Consider the following 14768-nt stretch of genomic DNA (forward strand, 5'->3'; position numbering starts at 1 on the left):
GAAAGGGACAGCTTTCCAGGCTGAGGTCGAAGCCAAGATGTCTTTAAAGCCCCATGAGCCATTGTCAACACCCACAGTTGCTCAAAGGACCTGCTACTCAAGAGTATTTTATCCCAGTCTGAAGTGGGGGATGTGCTCCAAGTTCATTGATTGGATGATTGGGCATCAGGATCTGCAGCCTTGGGGAGTTGCACCCCTTCTTTAGCTCATGGAAGATAGTCAGATGACATCAGCCAGGTCTCTGCTAGGCTCCTGCCTCTCTGCCTCCCTTTTGCAGCCACCTCTTGGCACTTGGGAATCACTGAGTATTTACAGCAAGTGTTAATTAAACGGGCCAGTGGTTTCATTTTGTAATGAACACAAATGTCACATTTGGAACACTGACTTTTAGTGGCAAAAAGGGGTGATAATAATGAGACTTAAGACCCAGGCCACCATTGTCCTTGTAAGGGACAGGAAGCAGCCACTGTTGACTCAATCAGGGAAAGAGACATCCTCAGGGCCAGAGGATCATCTTCTAGAGAATAGCTTCTGGCTTTCCCTTGTCCTTTTTCTATTGTTCATTTCAGTTTGTTGTTTATAAAACTTGAGGTTGGAAGTGATTAATCTATTTATTCTCTTACAAACACAGTGGCTAAATGGGGTCATTTAGCTGAATATACAATTCGAGGAACTTCCCTGTAGAAGTTATTCGAAGCGCAAACCCAGTCCAACAAAATGCACAGACTTCCTTGGGTACATAGCTGCATTTTCCTCCCATTTTTTTTTTTTCTGGACCTACTTATTAGGCTCCATCTCAAGCTGCTAGGACTTGCCTTTCAGCAGCCAACAATGGCTGGCGGAGCTCTTGGTCACATAGTAATTAGCATGTAATCAGAGGGGAGCAGGCAGAAGGGAACCCGAACAGGTAGGTCAAGGCAGACAGACCCTAAGGAACATATTACTGATAATGGGGCACCATTAGCATTGAACATTCTAGAAAGGTGCTCAGTGGCAGCACATAGGGAGAAAGGAGGAAGGCCAAGATCAGAAGCTTAAGTGGGAGATTGACAGTCTGGGAGGGGCTTACAGAGGCCGGAACTACAGCCAATGGAGAGTGATCGGTAAGTGAAGGGTAAATCCGAGATGCAGAAGTAGATGTAGCCAGGCGAGAGGAAGACACTGGTGGGAAAGAGGAGGAACTGTTGGCTGACTCTTGGGGATCTGGCTTGTGGAGGGCAGGGGAGGTCCACGAGTGGGCGTCAGTTACAGGGATAATGAGTTGCCATTGAACAACATGTGTGTTAGTGGCAGAAAGTGACAATGACGACATCAATGGGTTTGGGCTACATTTGGGTGCACATCTGTAGTAGCAGAAAGGACCTGAAACAGTGAGTTCAGGGCTGGTGAGAGTGGCAGCTGTCAGTGAAGTGAGGATGAGTATGAACTCACATGTTGGAAGAGCGGGGGCAGGGAGGAGACAGAGAGGCAAGGCCTCACAAACACTAACGTGGAAGTAGGAGTGCAGAGCCATGCACGGAGGGAGAGATTAGGATCAGAACCTCACAGCACCACAGACCTGAACACTCACCAAGGACACGGTCGATGGCAGCCAGAGCCACAGCGTGCCACGTTGGAGCGGCACCACACAGCGAGCGAGTGAGCGTCTGTGGAACTTGTAAGTAGAGTCCACCAGGGACCTCAGGGTGTACCGGAAGCAGGCACGGGTGGCCACACATGGAGAAAGCAGTGAAATGTGGGAAAGGGAGCAAGCAGGGCCCCATCCTGCTGAGCAGTTACTATGAACAAGGAGAGCAAAGGTGGGCACACCACAGGAGAGTCTGTCCTCCAGGTACTCAGGTAACATGAAGTCTCGAAGAGGAGAAAGCCAGAGTGAAGTAGCTCTGAGGGGAACCTAAGTGCTCGTGGTTTCTGTAATATGGAATGATGAAGTAAGAGTCATTCTTCTTTAGAGGGACGTGCATGTATGCATGTACATGTGTGTATACATGTGTATGTATATGTAGGTATATACATATGTATGTATGAGTATGTATTTGTGCATCTGTGGATATGTATGTGTGTCTGTGGGTGTATGCCTCTAGCTCTCTGTGTGTTTATCTGTATGTGTGTGTTTTACGTGTGTATGTTTATGTGCCTGCATTGTACATGTGCATGTTTGTGTGTGTGATGTATGTGTGTATAGCAGAGGCTAGAGGAATCTACAAAGACAACAGAGAAGAAGTAGGCTAATGGGGTGCACTCATGTGGCTTTTGTTGTCTCTGACAAACCCTAGGTGACAGCATTGGCTACAAGAGCACTAAAGGACAAACGTGTTCTTTCATGGAGTGCACCTTGGGGGAGAGAATCTGCTTTCTCTCTCAAAGAACATAAATGGCTGGGTTTGGTTTGTTAGGTGCTGCGTGGGCAAGCCAAAAAGTGGGAACTCGGGTCACAGAGTGTGCTGGACTCCTTCAGCCAGTCCAGGATGAGAGCCACCTGGAGACCCTGATGCAAGAGTTGATGGGACAGTAAACAAGGACCTGAGTTCAGGGAGGGAGGGGAGGGGAGGAGGGGAAGGGTGTCAAGAGGTTTTGCCATAGAGAATCCATGTGCTTAGAAACAGGAAGAGGAGCAGGGCGAGCTCAGGACTTACAGTCCATGCAGGAGGATAAATGATGGCTCAGACTCCATGGAGATTAGGGAGCAAAGGGGAGGAGTGGGCCAAGTACATAGTTTTTGGACCCGATGAGTAGAAAGCACTCAGGTCTGGCTGTCTAGGAGGAAACTAAACATAGAAACATGCTACCTTCCAGAAAGATCCACTGGCCAGGAGCTGGAAAGAAAGGAATGTTCTGTTGTCTGGCCTGTATACAGGAATAGCAGAGAGGGACTGACAGGATGGCTCAGTGGTTAAGAGTACTTGCTTTTGCAGAGAACCCAGCTTTGGTTCTCAGGACCCATGGCAGGTAGTTCACAACTGCATGTAATTCCAGTTCCAAGGGATCTAAAGCCTTCTTCTGACCCCTGAAGGCACTGCCTGAATGTGATGTGTATATAGAACACACACACACACACACACACACACACACACACACACACACACACACACAAATAAAGAGAAGGGTTAATCCTACATGGAGTTTGGAGATGAAAATATTTGCATATGGGTTCATATGTGCACGTGTGTGCATACCTACATGTGTATATTTACCAGTGTGAGCACTCACACAGGCCAGCAGTCACCTCCAAGCATCTTTCTCAATCATTTCTACTTTATTTTTGAGACAGAGTCTCTCACTGAACCTGATACTTGCCTTTTCAGCTCTGAGTGCCCAGGAACCACCTGTGTCTGCTTCCTCTTCCCAAAGCTCACTCATCCCAGGCTTTTACATGGGTGCTGGGTTGGAATTCAGGTCTCCATGCTGGCTCAGCGAGCTGTTTCCCCACTAAGCCATCCCCACCAGCCTGAGTTATTTTTCTGAGACGTAGTCTCACACTGCAGCTCAGGATGGCCTTGACCTCAAAGCAACCCTTCTGTCTTAGCTTCCCCAGTGCTAGGTTGACAGGTGTGAGTCACCAAACTCACACTGGAGATTTTCATCTAAGGAGTATTCCCCGAGATTCTTGCTAAGGCCAACCGAAAGTACCATTGGCAGGAGCATCGTTTCTGGCTACAGACTGGAAGTGGATTCTGTACAGCCTTTGGTCAGTCCGATGTCCAGTTCTTTCAGCTGCTAACTGCACTGAATGTTTCCAGCTTCCTTGTCACTGAGTTTAGGCAGAGAAAACAGCTTGGGGTGACCTGGAAAGGTTGTACATCCTAAGGGACCTCAAAACTCAATGCTTTGCTACTGGGGTTTGAGTCCCCAAGCCTACAGACAACTGGGGTCTGTATAGGCGCTTGGAAAATGCCCTTGGCATGCAGCCAAGCCCAGTGCTTTTTTCCCCCTCTTTAATAATGTTGACAAAAAGAACTAGGAAAAGAAACAGTGCTTAAAGAATGAAGCACCCTCGCCTCACCCCAGTTTTAAAGTGTAAAATGATTTGGTGTGTATGTGCGTTTGAATGTTCACAGGTGTGCAGGTGCACATGCATGTATGTGTGTGCAACAGAGATTACCTTGCAATGTCATTCCTCAGGAACTTCCCACCTTGGTTTTGTTGAAATTGGTCTGGAAATCATCAAGTAGGCTGGCTGGATGGCCTGGGATTCCAGGGGTTCTCCTGTCTCTTTCTCTGTAGTACTACCAGGCCCAGCTTTTTGATGGGAGTTCTGGGGATCTCAGGTCCTGTAAGCTTTATTGACTGAGCTATCTCCTCGACCATACACATCTTTTTTTTTTTTTTTCTCTTTCCTTTGAGACTGATCATACTATGTAACCTTGGCTAGCCTAGAACCTTGTGTAGACCAGGCTGGTCTCGAACCTACAGAGACTCGCTTGCCTCTGCCTCCCCAGCACTGGGATTAAATGCATGCACCTTCATGCCTCACCATAAATAATTTTTTTAGAAATGAAATAATTTACTAATTGGGGTTGGGTTTTTTTTGTACAATAAAAATAATGCTATATTGGGTTGACTTTACCATTCTAGGGGTGGGGGCCAGTTCCACAGCTTACAATGTAAAACATCTCAAATGGCAATTTGGAGTCCTGGTTGTGCATTGAGTGGATCTTGAACACTTTAAATCCTGTTTCTACACTGTTCCTTGGTTGTTGCGGCCTCTATAAATAACTCTTGGGTCTCCTTACGGCAGTTAGGTTTTTAATAATGTTGTTAAGGTGTTGAGGGACTGACAGTTTGAACACATATGTGTATGGTATTAAACTGCAAGTCGGTCAGACTTACACATAGCTCATTAATGTCGGAAGACCTTTGTACTACAAGAGCCGCTTTGGGGAGATTTCCCTCCAGATTAGAAGCTGGAAAGTTGCTGGAATCATTGCTTCAAAACAAATCGCAATACACAGATTTCCAGTACATGTGTTAGCAATTGTTCACAGATCGGGGCCGGCAAGATGCTCAATGAGGAAAGTGTTTGCTATGCCGAACAAGGATGACAGCCTGAGATTGATCTCTAGAATCCATTGAAGGTTGAAGGAAAGAAGTGAGCCACAAAGTTGTCCTCTGACCATGTGCACTGTGACACACACACACACACACACACACACACACACACACACACACACGATAATAAAAGCAGTAATAATAAACTGTTTATGCACTGAAATATCTATGTACCAAACAATAAAATCGCAATCATGGTAAAAATAAAAAATAAAAAAGCTATAGCAGGGAGGGGGCACCCCACATGTGGCCAAGTATATACGCCTCCACCTACGATTATAGGTTAATGAACCAACTCTTGCCTAATCCCACCTCCCCTCTCACTGGAATTGTTAGTCTTTGTTTTATAAGGTTATTTCCCATCCATCTGAGACACCATTAGAGAGAATATGGCATTGAAATCATTCCCATCAGTAATGGAAATAGCTGAGATTAGCTCTGATATCCCTGCAGCTGTTAAGCAAATCAAAAAGGCATTAACCACGAGTTGAAATTTACTCCACCAGCTGAGGTAAAGACACACACTCCAGCCTGTTCAATGGACCCTTTAGCACTTTGCTTGAGACTTGGTTAATGGCGTTTGTGGAGTCAGGACTGCCAAGTCTAGAACTGGGGCCCTGACCCTGCTCTTCAGGGAGAAATGAGCTGCCAGCCCTCTGCATCCCACTCCTGACTTCCGTGAGCATGTTAAAGAGGAGCAGGGTCTGTAGACTTGGCAAAGTGGCCATTTTCATTTGAAAACTGAGGGTGTAGTGTAGTTGTTAGCAAGCTGAAGGTCCTGGGGTTAACCCTCGGTACCAGAAGGAAAAACTAAAACAAATCCAGCCCTTTCTACCCCTGTGGTACTGCTGATTGTTTTAGCAAGAGTGTTCCTCACGGCTCCCCTGTTGGGTGCTCAGTGTTGCTGGGTCTGGGGGCTCTAGCTCCTGCCTTGGCTATTCATTTGCATTTTGACTTTCCTCTGGCCTCCTATAAACATTTGCCAACAGATGTGATCAGTCCTGGGGTCTTCAGAAGACAGGGTAGATGGTAAAAACTCTTTAGTGGGGCAGGTGAGACGGCTCATCCTGTTAAAAGCACTTGTCAAGCTTAATGACTAAAGTTTGGTCCCCAGAAACTACATAAAGGTGGAAGAAGGGAGTCAGTTCCAAAGTTGTCCTCTGACCTCCACATGGATACAGCAGCATGTGTGTGTCCACACGTATATACCAAACACACACATGCAACAACAATGATAAAGTAAAAAAAAGCGTGTCGCATGAGGCAGGAGAGAGGACTCAATAGGAACGTGCTTGCTTTGCAAGCATGAAGATCTAAGTTTGCACTCCAGAACTCAGATTTTTAAAAATCCAGGCATGGTGTCACATTTTTGTAATTCAACACTGGAAGGCAGAGACAGGTGGCTCCCTGGGGCTTGCTGGCTAGTCAGCCTGGCCTACTTTGCGAATCCCAGCCCTCTGAGAGACCATGTCTCAAGTAAAAGGTGAACAGTGCCCGAGGAATGGTACAGGAGGTTGTTTTCTGGTTTCTATGTGCACATGCATGCATGTAAACACAAACACACACACACAATCACAGCACTACATCACAAATGCAATTCTCACATCAATTGTTAAGTAAAATGTGTTCAAATAGGTAAGTGCACATTGCAGTTTCCTTTTTGTGTAGGGGAATGATGTGTGTATGCATGTTTTCATGCATCCATAAGAATGTGGAGGCCAGAGGTTGATACTGGGTATCATCCTTGATTGCTCTCCACCATGGCACAGTCTCTTGCTGATCTCAGAATTCATTAGTGTTCAGCAAGTTCAACTAGCCAGCTTGCCCTGGGGACTCCAGCAACATGCCTGACTACACACACACACACACTGGGGATTTGAACTCTGGTCCTCATACTTGAGCTGCAAGCGCTTCATCCACTGAGCCATCTTCTCAGCCCTCTGACATCTTTGGATCCTTTCTTCTTCTCTGCTAGAAGGGCATTTCAATCAGCCCATTTTGAGATCAATCTATAGATTTCTAGGGACTCCAGTGGCACTTAGGACAGAAGCAATGGCCATAGGGGCTTCTGAGGGAGCTTCAAGTGGCTCCAAAACAAACCCCAGGGCTTGCGACACAATACAAGACTCAGTTTACTTTGAGATGCATGACTCTCTCCCTCTACCCCCCTAAAATAATGTTTTTCTTCATTCCACACACGTACCCTCACACAAGCACACACATAGTGCATGAGCCCAGAGTGTCATACCTGAGTTTTCAGCCTCTTGGAATGCAATTGTTCTATGGCCTTTACCCCTAACCACAGACCAAGAGGTATGTGATTCCCTTTTCCTTCGAGTCTCTCCATCCTTCCAGACTTTTCTGATAAAGAACAAAGAAGCCAGGGTATCCAGGAGTACCTACCTGACACAGAAGTACAGAACCACGGGCCCAGACTTTTTGGGGAAGTCGTGCTCCAGTACTCTTCGATCTAGTTGAAGCCAGTTCAAGTGTCCCCTGGAGAAAGGAGAGGCAGCTGGTTAGGTTGTTGGTCTGTGCAGGTGTTTGGAGATGAGGGTCTCCCTGCAGCAGGACCCACTGGGTTGTAGGCATGCAGGGATCTTGAATCCTTCCTGGCATTGCAGTAATGGAGGAACACTCAGGAATCATTGGGGGAAAGAGTTCTCTAGAGAACTGTTGTAATGGTGGGACAGGACATGAATCTCGAAGTCAGGGTGAGAGGTGATGCCTGCTTCCTTTAACCACAGCTCTCTCTCTCTCAGCCTCAGTTTCCTTTCCACTCCTGTGGGGAATGTGCTTTCCCTATAGGACTCAGAACATACTTTAGTAACATGCTAACAATCCTCACATCATCCTACTGGAAGCAGTTGGGATGCCACATGAACCACACTTCCTTAAACACAAACCTACATACGATCAAGCCGTTATTCTATTTCTAGGCATTCACAGCTCCTCCCCACGAAAGGAGGCATTTGTCTACAAGAGGTCTCTTACACGTGAGTTCACAGACACTGTATGTGAAAAGACACTAGAATGGCCCAAACTTAAAACAATCCCAAGGTTTATCAGCAGAAGAATGAGTGAATGGCAGCTTAGTCCCCAAATGGAATACTATACAGCAACGGAGAGGAAGTGCTATTGCTGTAGGTGGTAAATGGATGAACCTAAAACCAATGAAGTTGAACAAAAGAAGTTTTAAATGAAAGATTTTAAAAAGTATATAGATGACATAATCCCATTTATATAAAACTCTAGAAAACACAGATCAACTTTCAGCTCCTGAAAATGGACTGGGGGGTAAGGGATGTTGCAGGAGATAGGTCTATGAGGAAATGTTTTAGAACTGATGGCTATGTTGTTGGTCAAGTATTGGCTTGATTAAAAAAAATATGAGGGTCTCATCCAGGCTGGCCCTATACTCACTACATAGTCCAGGATGATTTTGAATTCCTGATCCTCCTGCCTCGACCTCCCAAAAGCTGGGATTACAGGCATTTTCCATGATGCCCTGCTTTGGTTTGATATTTATCTAGCAATGAACTAACTGGAAACAAATGTATGGAAATGGCTAAAAACAAAGAGAGCAAGGAGGTGGGAGCAGTCCTAAACTGAATTCTACTTCCAAGGGAAAATGACATCTTCCTGTCTACTTTAGTTATCTGTCAGCCATTAGGCTAGGCTGGATGGTGAGCCAGCCTCAGGGTACTGCTATCTCTGCATCCACTGTGCTTGGATTATAAGTGCATTCCATCATGTGCTGTCAGACTTCACAGACTGAACCATTCCTAGAGCCTAAAATGACTCTAGATGTGGCTGGGCAGGAGTGGGGCTGGGCAGGGGTGGGCCTGGGCAGGGGTAGGGCTGGGAGCTCTTCAAGTGGGATAATGTGGAGATAGTAAGTATCTTGGATCCCCTAAGTAAACAAATTCCCAAGGATGGTCCAGGAATATTGATTTTTTTTCTAGAAATTCCCACAAGTGAGAGTCAAGCAGAGTGTGTACCGGGAAAACTACCTTACAAACCAAGGGCTGCCGATTCTGGTGGAATCTGGCTTTACTTTTTTATTAATACAAAACTGTTTGCTCCAATATATTGTTGTAAGGCTGCCCTAAAATTATGCTTTTTGTGTATGTATGCGTGTGGGGTGTATGTACGAGTGTGTGTATTAGAATGTGTAGGAGTACATATGTGAGCGATGCAAACGCATGTTTGTGTGTGTGGGTTTGTAGGCCAGAGGTTGATGTCACGTGTCTTCCTTGATCACTTCCCTCTTTTTATATTGCAGCAGGGTCTCATGTGAACCCAGCGCTCAGTAGTTTACCTAGTTTCATTAGCTTGCTTCAAGAATCCTGTCTCCACCTCTTGAGCTCTTGGATTATTGGAGGGCCCTGATGACTGCCCAGCATTTACATGCATTCTGGGGATCTGAACTCTGGCCTTGATGTTTACATTCCCATGAGCCACTTCCCCAGCCTCTTGATTTGGTTTATAGCATCTCCTGTATTGTGTGTTGTTAACTACCTTCTAAGTACACCTGAGAGACTGACAGGAGCCAAAGGCCAGTCATTTCTGCATCTCCTGTGGCTGACAGTAGATGCTAAAAACAATTTTGTTGCTGTTAAGAAAACAAATGCAGGGCTGCAGAGATGCTTCAGAGGTTAAGAGCACTGGTTCAATTTCCAGCAACCACATGGTGGCTCACAACCATCCATAATGAGATCTGGTGCTGTCTTCCGGCATGCAGGCATACATGCAGACAGAACACTGGATACATAATACATAAATAATTATATAAAAAAAAGAAAACAAATGCATCAATTTTACAACATGCCCTGAAGATCCATATTCTCTCTCTGTGTGTGTTCTCATGCGTGTATGTGAGCCCACACGTGTGTGAGTACACATTCGTATGTGTGCATGTGCATGCCCAGTGTTGATGTTGGATGTCTTTCTTCAGGGCCTTCCACTTTGAGACAGGCTCTCTAGCTGCACTCAGAGCTTGCTGATTCCAACTAGTCTAATTAGCTGCCTTGCTCCAAGGCTCTCCTGCTTCTGCCTCCCAAATGCTGGACAGAAAGAAAGTCCCCTTTCTTGCTCAGTTTTGGGTTCTGGGGGATTTCAATTTTGGTCCTCATGCTTGTGGAACAAGCACTTTTATCCAGTGAACCATCTCCCCAGCCCTGACATGCATTTTCTTATAGATTCAGTGACTGTCACCAGGTACAGCCAATGCTCCTGCCCCAGGTATGAGGAATTCATTCTGCATGCCTAGAATAAGACCCAGGCTCTTCAGTATCATCTGCACTGGGGTCAGGGTGGGGGTGGGCAGGACTGACTGAAGTGCTTAGCCCCTGCCAGAATGGCACTGTTCTTTTTTATTTATCTTAGCCACACATACATAAAGTCATGCTCCAGTACTTCTCTGGTCCACTCGATATAAGGTGCCGTTGTTTGCTGTGACGTGTGACAGTGGTGTGCTCATCTTAGAGGCTGTCATGAGCACTAAATGTCAAGTTCCCAAAAGTAGCAATGACAGCCCCGGCATGGTGGGCTGGAGCCACTGACTTTCACTGTCCTGCCTTCTAGGAGTTAATGAGTGGAAACCACAAGCCCAGTTCTGAGTAAATTCTGATCCCAGAGTGGCTACTGCTGGCTTTTGCTCCCACGATAAGAAATCGCTTTTGAACTTTATTTTTAAATGGTAGATACACTAGTGACTTCTGCTGGACTCTGTGGATGCCTCAGCCAATGCCATGTGTTCTACATAAGAAGGGACACAGAGCAATGCAGACTTGGGCCCACTTTAGGACCCAACATGCCTGGCAATGGGTCACAGGTGTGCTGCCAACAAGACATTCATTATTGAGCTAACTCTGACTCCAAGACCTGTACCGATCAAGCAACTCAATTAATTGTGACACAGGTGCTAGGGCGTGGCTTAGCAGATAAAATACCTGCCACACAAACATGAGGGCCAAGTTTGATCCATAGCACCCACATAAGAAAGCAGGTGTGATGGGGTGCTCTGGTAATCCCAACTTTGGGGAGGCAGAGACAGCAGGGTCCCTGTGGATTGCTGGACATCAATTCTTGCCTAATTGGTGAGCACTAGGCCAATGACACTTGCCTCAAAGCAGGTGGATAACGTTCCTGAGATTGCCTCTGGGCTAACACAGACACGCACATGCACACACATAAAGAACTATGATGCAGGAAGTTGAAAGTAATGGTCCTTACTTGACTACCTTTTATGTTCTCAAACTAGGACTGTGGCCTCATGGTGCCCACGACCCCTCTAAAACTAAAGCAAAACTTTGGTATGCAAACATTTGTGGAAGGGAAGGAATGTTAGTTCTAACAAATTTCAAAGAGATCTGTGATGAAGTAATAGGCCGAGAGCCCCTCATTTTCTTAACTGGCATGTGAAAGGCCATTCTAACAATGCTTGCACAATAATGGCTAACGTGTTTTTTCCCTCAAATGTCTAAACAGTTCTTAAAAGGTTTTCTTTTCTTTTCTTTCTTTCTTTCTTTTTTTTTTTTTTTTTTAAGACATGGATATTCAATTATCCCATCTGATGAGCCCCTCACAAGATTGGGGACAGGAGACAAATTTAATTGCAGTGACAATCATTACTTCAACTTGTGGTATGTTTGACTGCTTATTTTGTCTGAAGTTATTTAGTGTTTGGCTTTTGACAGGGGGTCCTTTGTGTTCTCTCCATTATTAACTTAAAAATATTAACATTTTGGAATTAAAATAGTAATGCAACTATTTCAAAAATAAAATATAAAAACGACTCTCTCTAAAAGGATGCCATGTTGGATAAATGGAAATCTTAGTTAGGCTGTTTGTCTGTTTAGTTTTTTCCTTTGTGGTACAGTCTAAACCCATAGCCTTTGGCATGCTAGGAAAGCACTCAAGCCAAACCACTGACCTTTGTGTCCTCATTCCTCAGTTTGCAGTCTCTATACATAGGGGGTACTAAATCTGGACTCAGGAGCTGATTCTCACACTGTTAGAAATGGTGCCTGGAAGGTAGCCCTCTGCAATGTCTTATACCCCTGGGACATGCCAGACATTATCGGTCCCTGATAGTCCAAGATCAAGTAGAATGGGTCGTTCTTGGAAATGAATCAAGGGGGCAGGAAGAAAGTGGTTCTGACATTCGAGGTCCTGGAACAGGACTTTTGAACTTAGCTGTATGTCAGAACAAACTGGGGGTCTTTGAAGAAAAACCAAGCAAATGAAAGAACTCAATTTAAAGTGTCCTGGGTCCTTCCGATATATCACCAATGTAGAAGGACACCCTGGCTCCAGCCACCCATCAACGAGCATTCCAAGGGGCTGGAGAGATAGCCAGGTGGTTAAGAGCACATATTGCTCTTTCAGAGGCCCAGGTTTGGTTTTCAGGACCCACGTGGTTCATAACTATCTGTAACTCCAGTTCTTCTAGGGGATCTGATGCCCTCTTCTTACTTCTGTGGATACTGCACACATGGGGCACACATATACAAATGCAGGTAAATACTCATACACACAAAAATTAAAAACAAAAAACCAAAAAAACCCCATCTAATTTCTAAAGCACTATGTAAAGATTAAATTTCTCCCTGGGCCTTTGCTTTCAGAATGTGTCAAAGCTGTCCAAACTGCCCTTGCTTGCCTAGTTCATCACCACTGGGAACACTGAAAGATGAATACCACCTGCAGCTCTCTTTGTTTGGACAGAGTTAGTGCAAATCAAAAGTTACCAAGTGCAACTGAATTCTAGAGCAGGAAGTAAAAATCATGGGCATCCTGGTGATATCTGAGGAGAGCTTAGGGCTTAGTTCATCCAGCAGTGGTGTTGTGTCATAGTTTTGCTATGTACCACAGGGTTTGCAGGATGCTGACATGGGGGAAAGCTGGGTGGAAGGTGAAGGGAGTCTGTGTTGTCTTTGTAACTCTTCTATAATTATTTCCAAATAAAAAGCTTCAAAATAAAATAACAACAGAGAAGGAAGAACTTGTATCAATGCGGCAACTGCTGGTTACCAACAACATTGTATATTCTCAGGTGTAAAATATTACACTGTTGTCTCTGATACTTTATCAATAAATACCAATTATGGGGGGCACGCAGAGGGCTAGGGAAACTTCCAATTCCCTGTCTGCATTATTTATTTATTTTCCTCAGGGTTCCATCTAGGCCCCACAAAATGTCATCACCATAATTAAAACTGAAAGATGGCTGACAATTTCTACCTAAGAACCATACATTCTGCCAAACATCCTGCTGCTCCTGGGAAGGCCAGTGCTGCCCCTTGAACATGTGCCTAAGGGCGTGATCTGCTCTGGGTTGGTGATCCCTGTGTCCAGAAGCAGTAACCCAGCTTTCCCTCTCTTTCTCCACGCCAGGTGATACCTAACACAAAGTGGCTTACAGCTCTTATCCACTTTGCAGGTCTGTATCTTGCTTGATTTGGACTGGGTAACAGGCAGATTCCTGTATTTTACCACAAGCTGCCACAGACCAATGACACTACTGTTGGTTTGTATGTGGTGTGTGTATAAAACAGAGTATAGTGTGTGCACACTCACATATACACAAACACCTTGGAGGCACATATGTCTGATATGAACACAGTTATTAAAATGTTTCATGTTGAGATGAAGATATAGCTTAGCTGTTGTGGTACTTGCCTAGCATTCAAGAGGTCCTGAGTTTGATTTCCAACAACATAACACACACACACACACACACACACACACACACACACACACACACACACACACACATGTTAGTGTTACTTGGCATGCAGAAGCAGAGGAAAAGCTGGGTTCATGCTTTGGGACATAGGAAACACCAATCTTAGAGTGGGTCACACCTCCAGGCCCAAGTCCAAAGGGCAACCTTTGTTCTTCTCTTTCTTGAAAGGAAAGGGAGAAATGTTCCAATTATCAAAGAGGCCCAGAGATGTATGTAGGCCCAGGTATTATCAGGCCATGAAGGACTGTCCCCTAAGTCACCCTTGTCCTTGTCCAGTTGGTCTGTTTCCTGTGCTAGCCTCTCAGAGGCTTGACTTTCTCTGGGGCTGACATCTGCTTGTTCTTCCCTAGTGCACCAGGCACACCTGTCTGCTCTCATTTAGGAACCAGGAGGTGGCTCGGCTCACTTTCATGGGTCCTGGCTGGTGACACCCTCCCACTCAGATCTGGGAGGAAGTGTTGGTGGGCCTGTTTATTCTTAAGACTGTCCAGAGGGTGGCTGTGAAACCTGTTAAGAGGAGGATGGCGCTTCTCTCGAGTGCCCTCTACACACAGGCATACCTGAACGAATGGACACACACCCAGGTAGGTTATCAGGCCAGCAGAGAATCAGGAGAGCTCAGCTCCCAACTACATAGGCCTATAGGATGGCCCATTAGACTCAGGGGTGTGCACCTCCCACCTCTGATGTGTGGCTTTCATGTCCTCCTCTCCCCTTGGAGAAAGACTGCTTTCCACCCTTCTGATCCATTGCTCTTGGCTAGGGCTATCAGGGCTGTGGTCTGCAATCCTCACACACAATTCTTCCTCCCTGACCCAAGATAACATGCTCATTTTTCAACTCTTGACTCCGAAGGGAAGTCTAATTGGGACTGTCCAGAGTTCATGGACTCAATGAATTGAGTAAACTTATTTGGGAAATGGGAACAATGAGGCTATGACTGATTGAGGCTTACGGCTTCCTTCCA

The 14768-nt window shown here is 45.6% G+C and overlaps 1 protein-coding gene across 9 annotated transcripts in view; it reads right to left on the reverse strand.

Moving 5' to 3' along the window:
- Positions 1-14768, reverse strand: part of Frmd4a (FERM domain containing 4A) — a 579710-nt gene that overhangs the window by 125092 nt on the left and 439850 nt on the right. For all 9 annotated transcript variants that reach the window (XM_036187607.1, XM_036187611.1, XM_036187608.1 and 6 more), the window contains one exon: positions 7453-7545. In XM_036187607.1, coding sequence (XP_036043500.1) covers positions 7453-7545 — 93 coding nt within the window. The remainder of the gene's footprint in view (positions 1-7452; positions 7546-14768) is intronic.

Source organism: Onychomys torridus, chromosome 5 (genome assembly GCF_903995425.1).
Source record: "Onychomys torridus chromosome 5, mOncTor1.1, whole genome shotgun sequence".
Classification (NCBI taxonomy): Eukaryota; Metazoa; Chordata; class Mammalia; order Rodentia; family Cricetidae; genus Onychomys; species Onychomys torridus.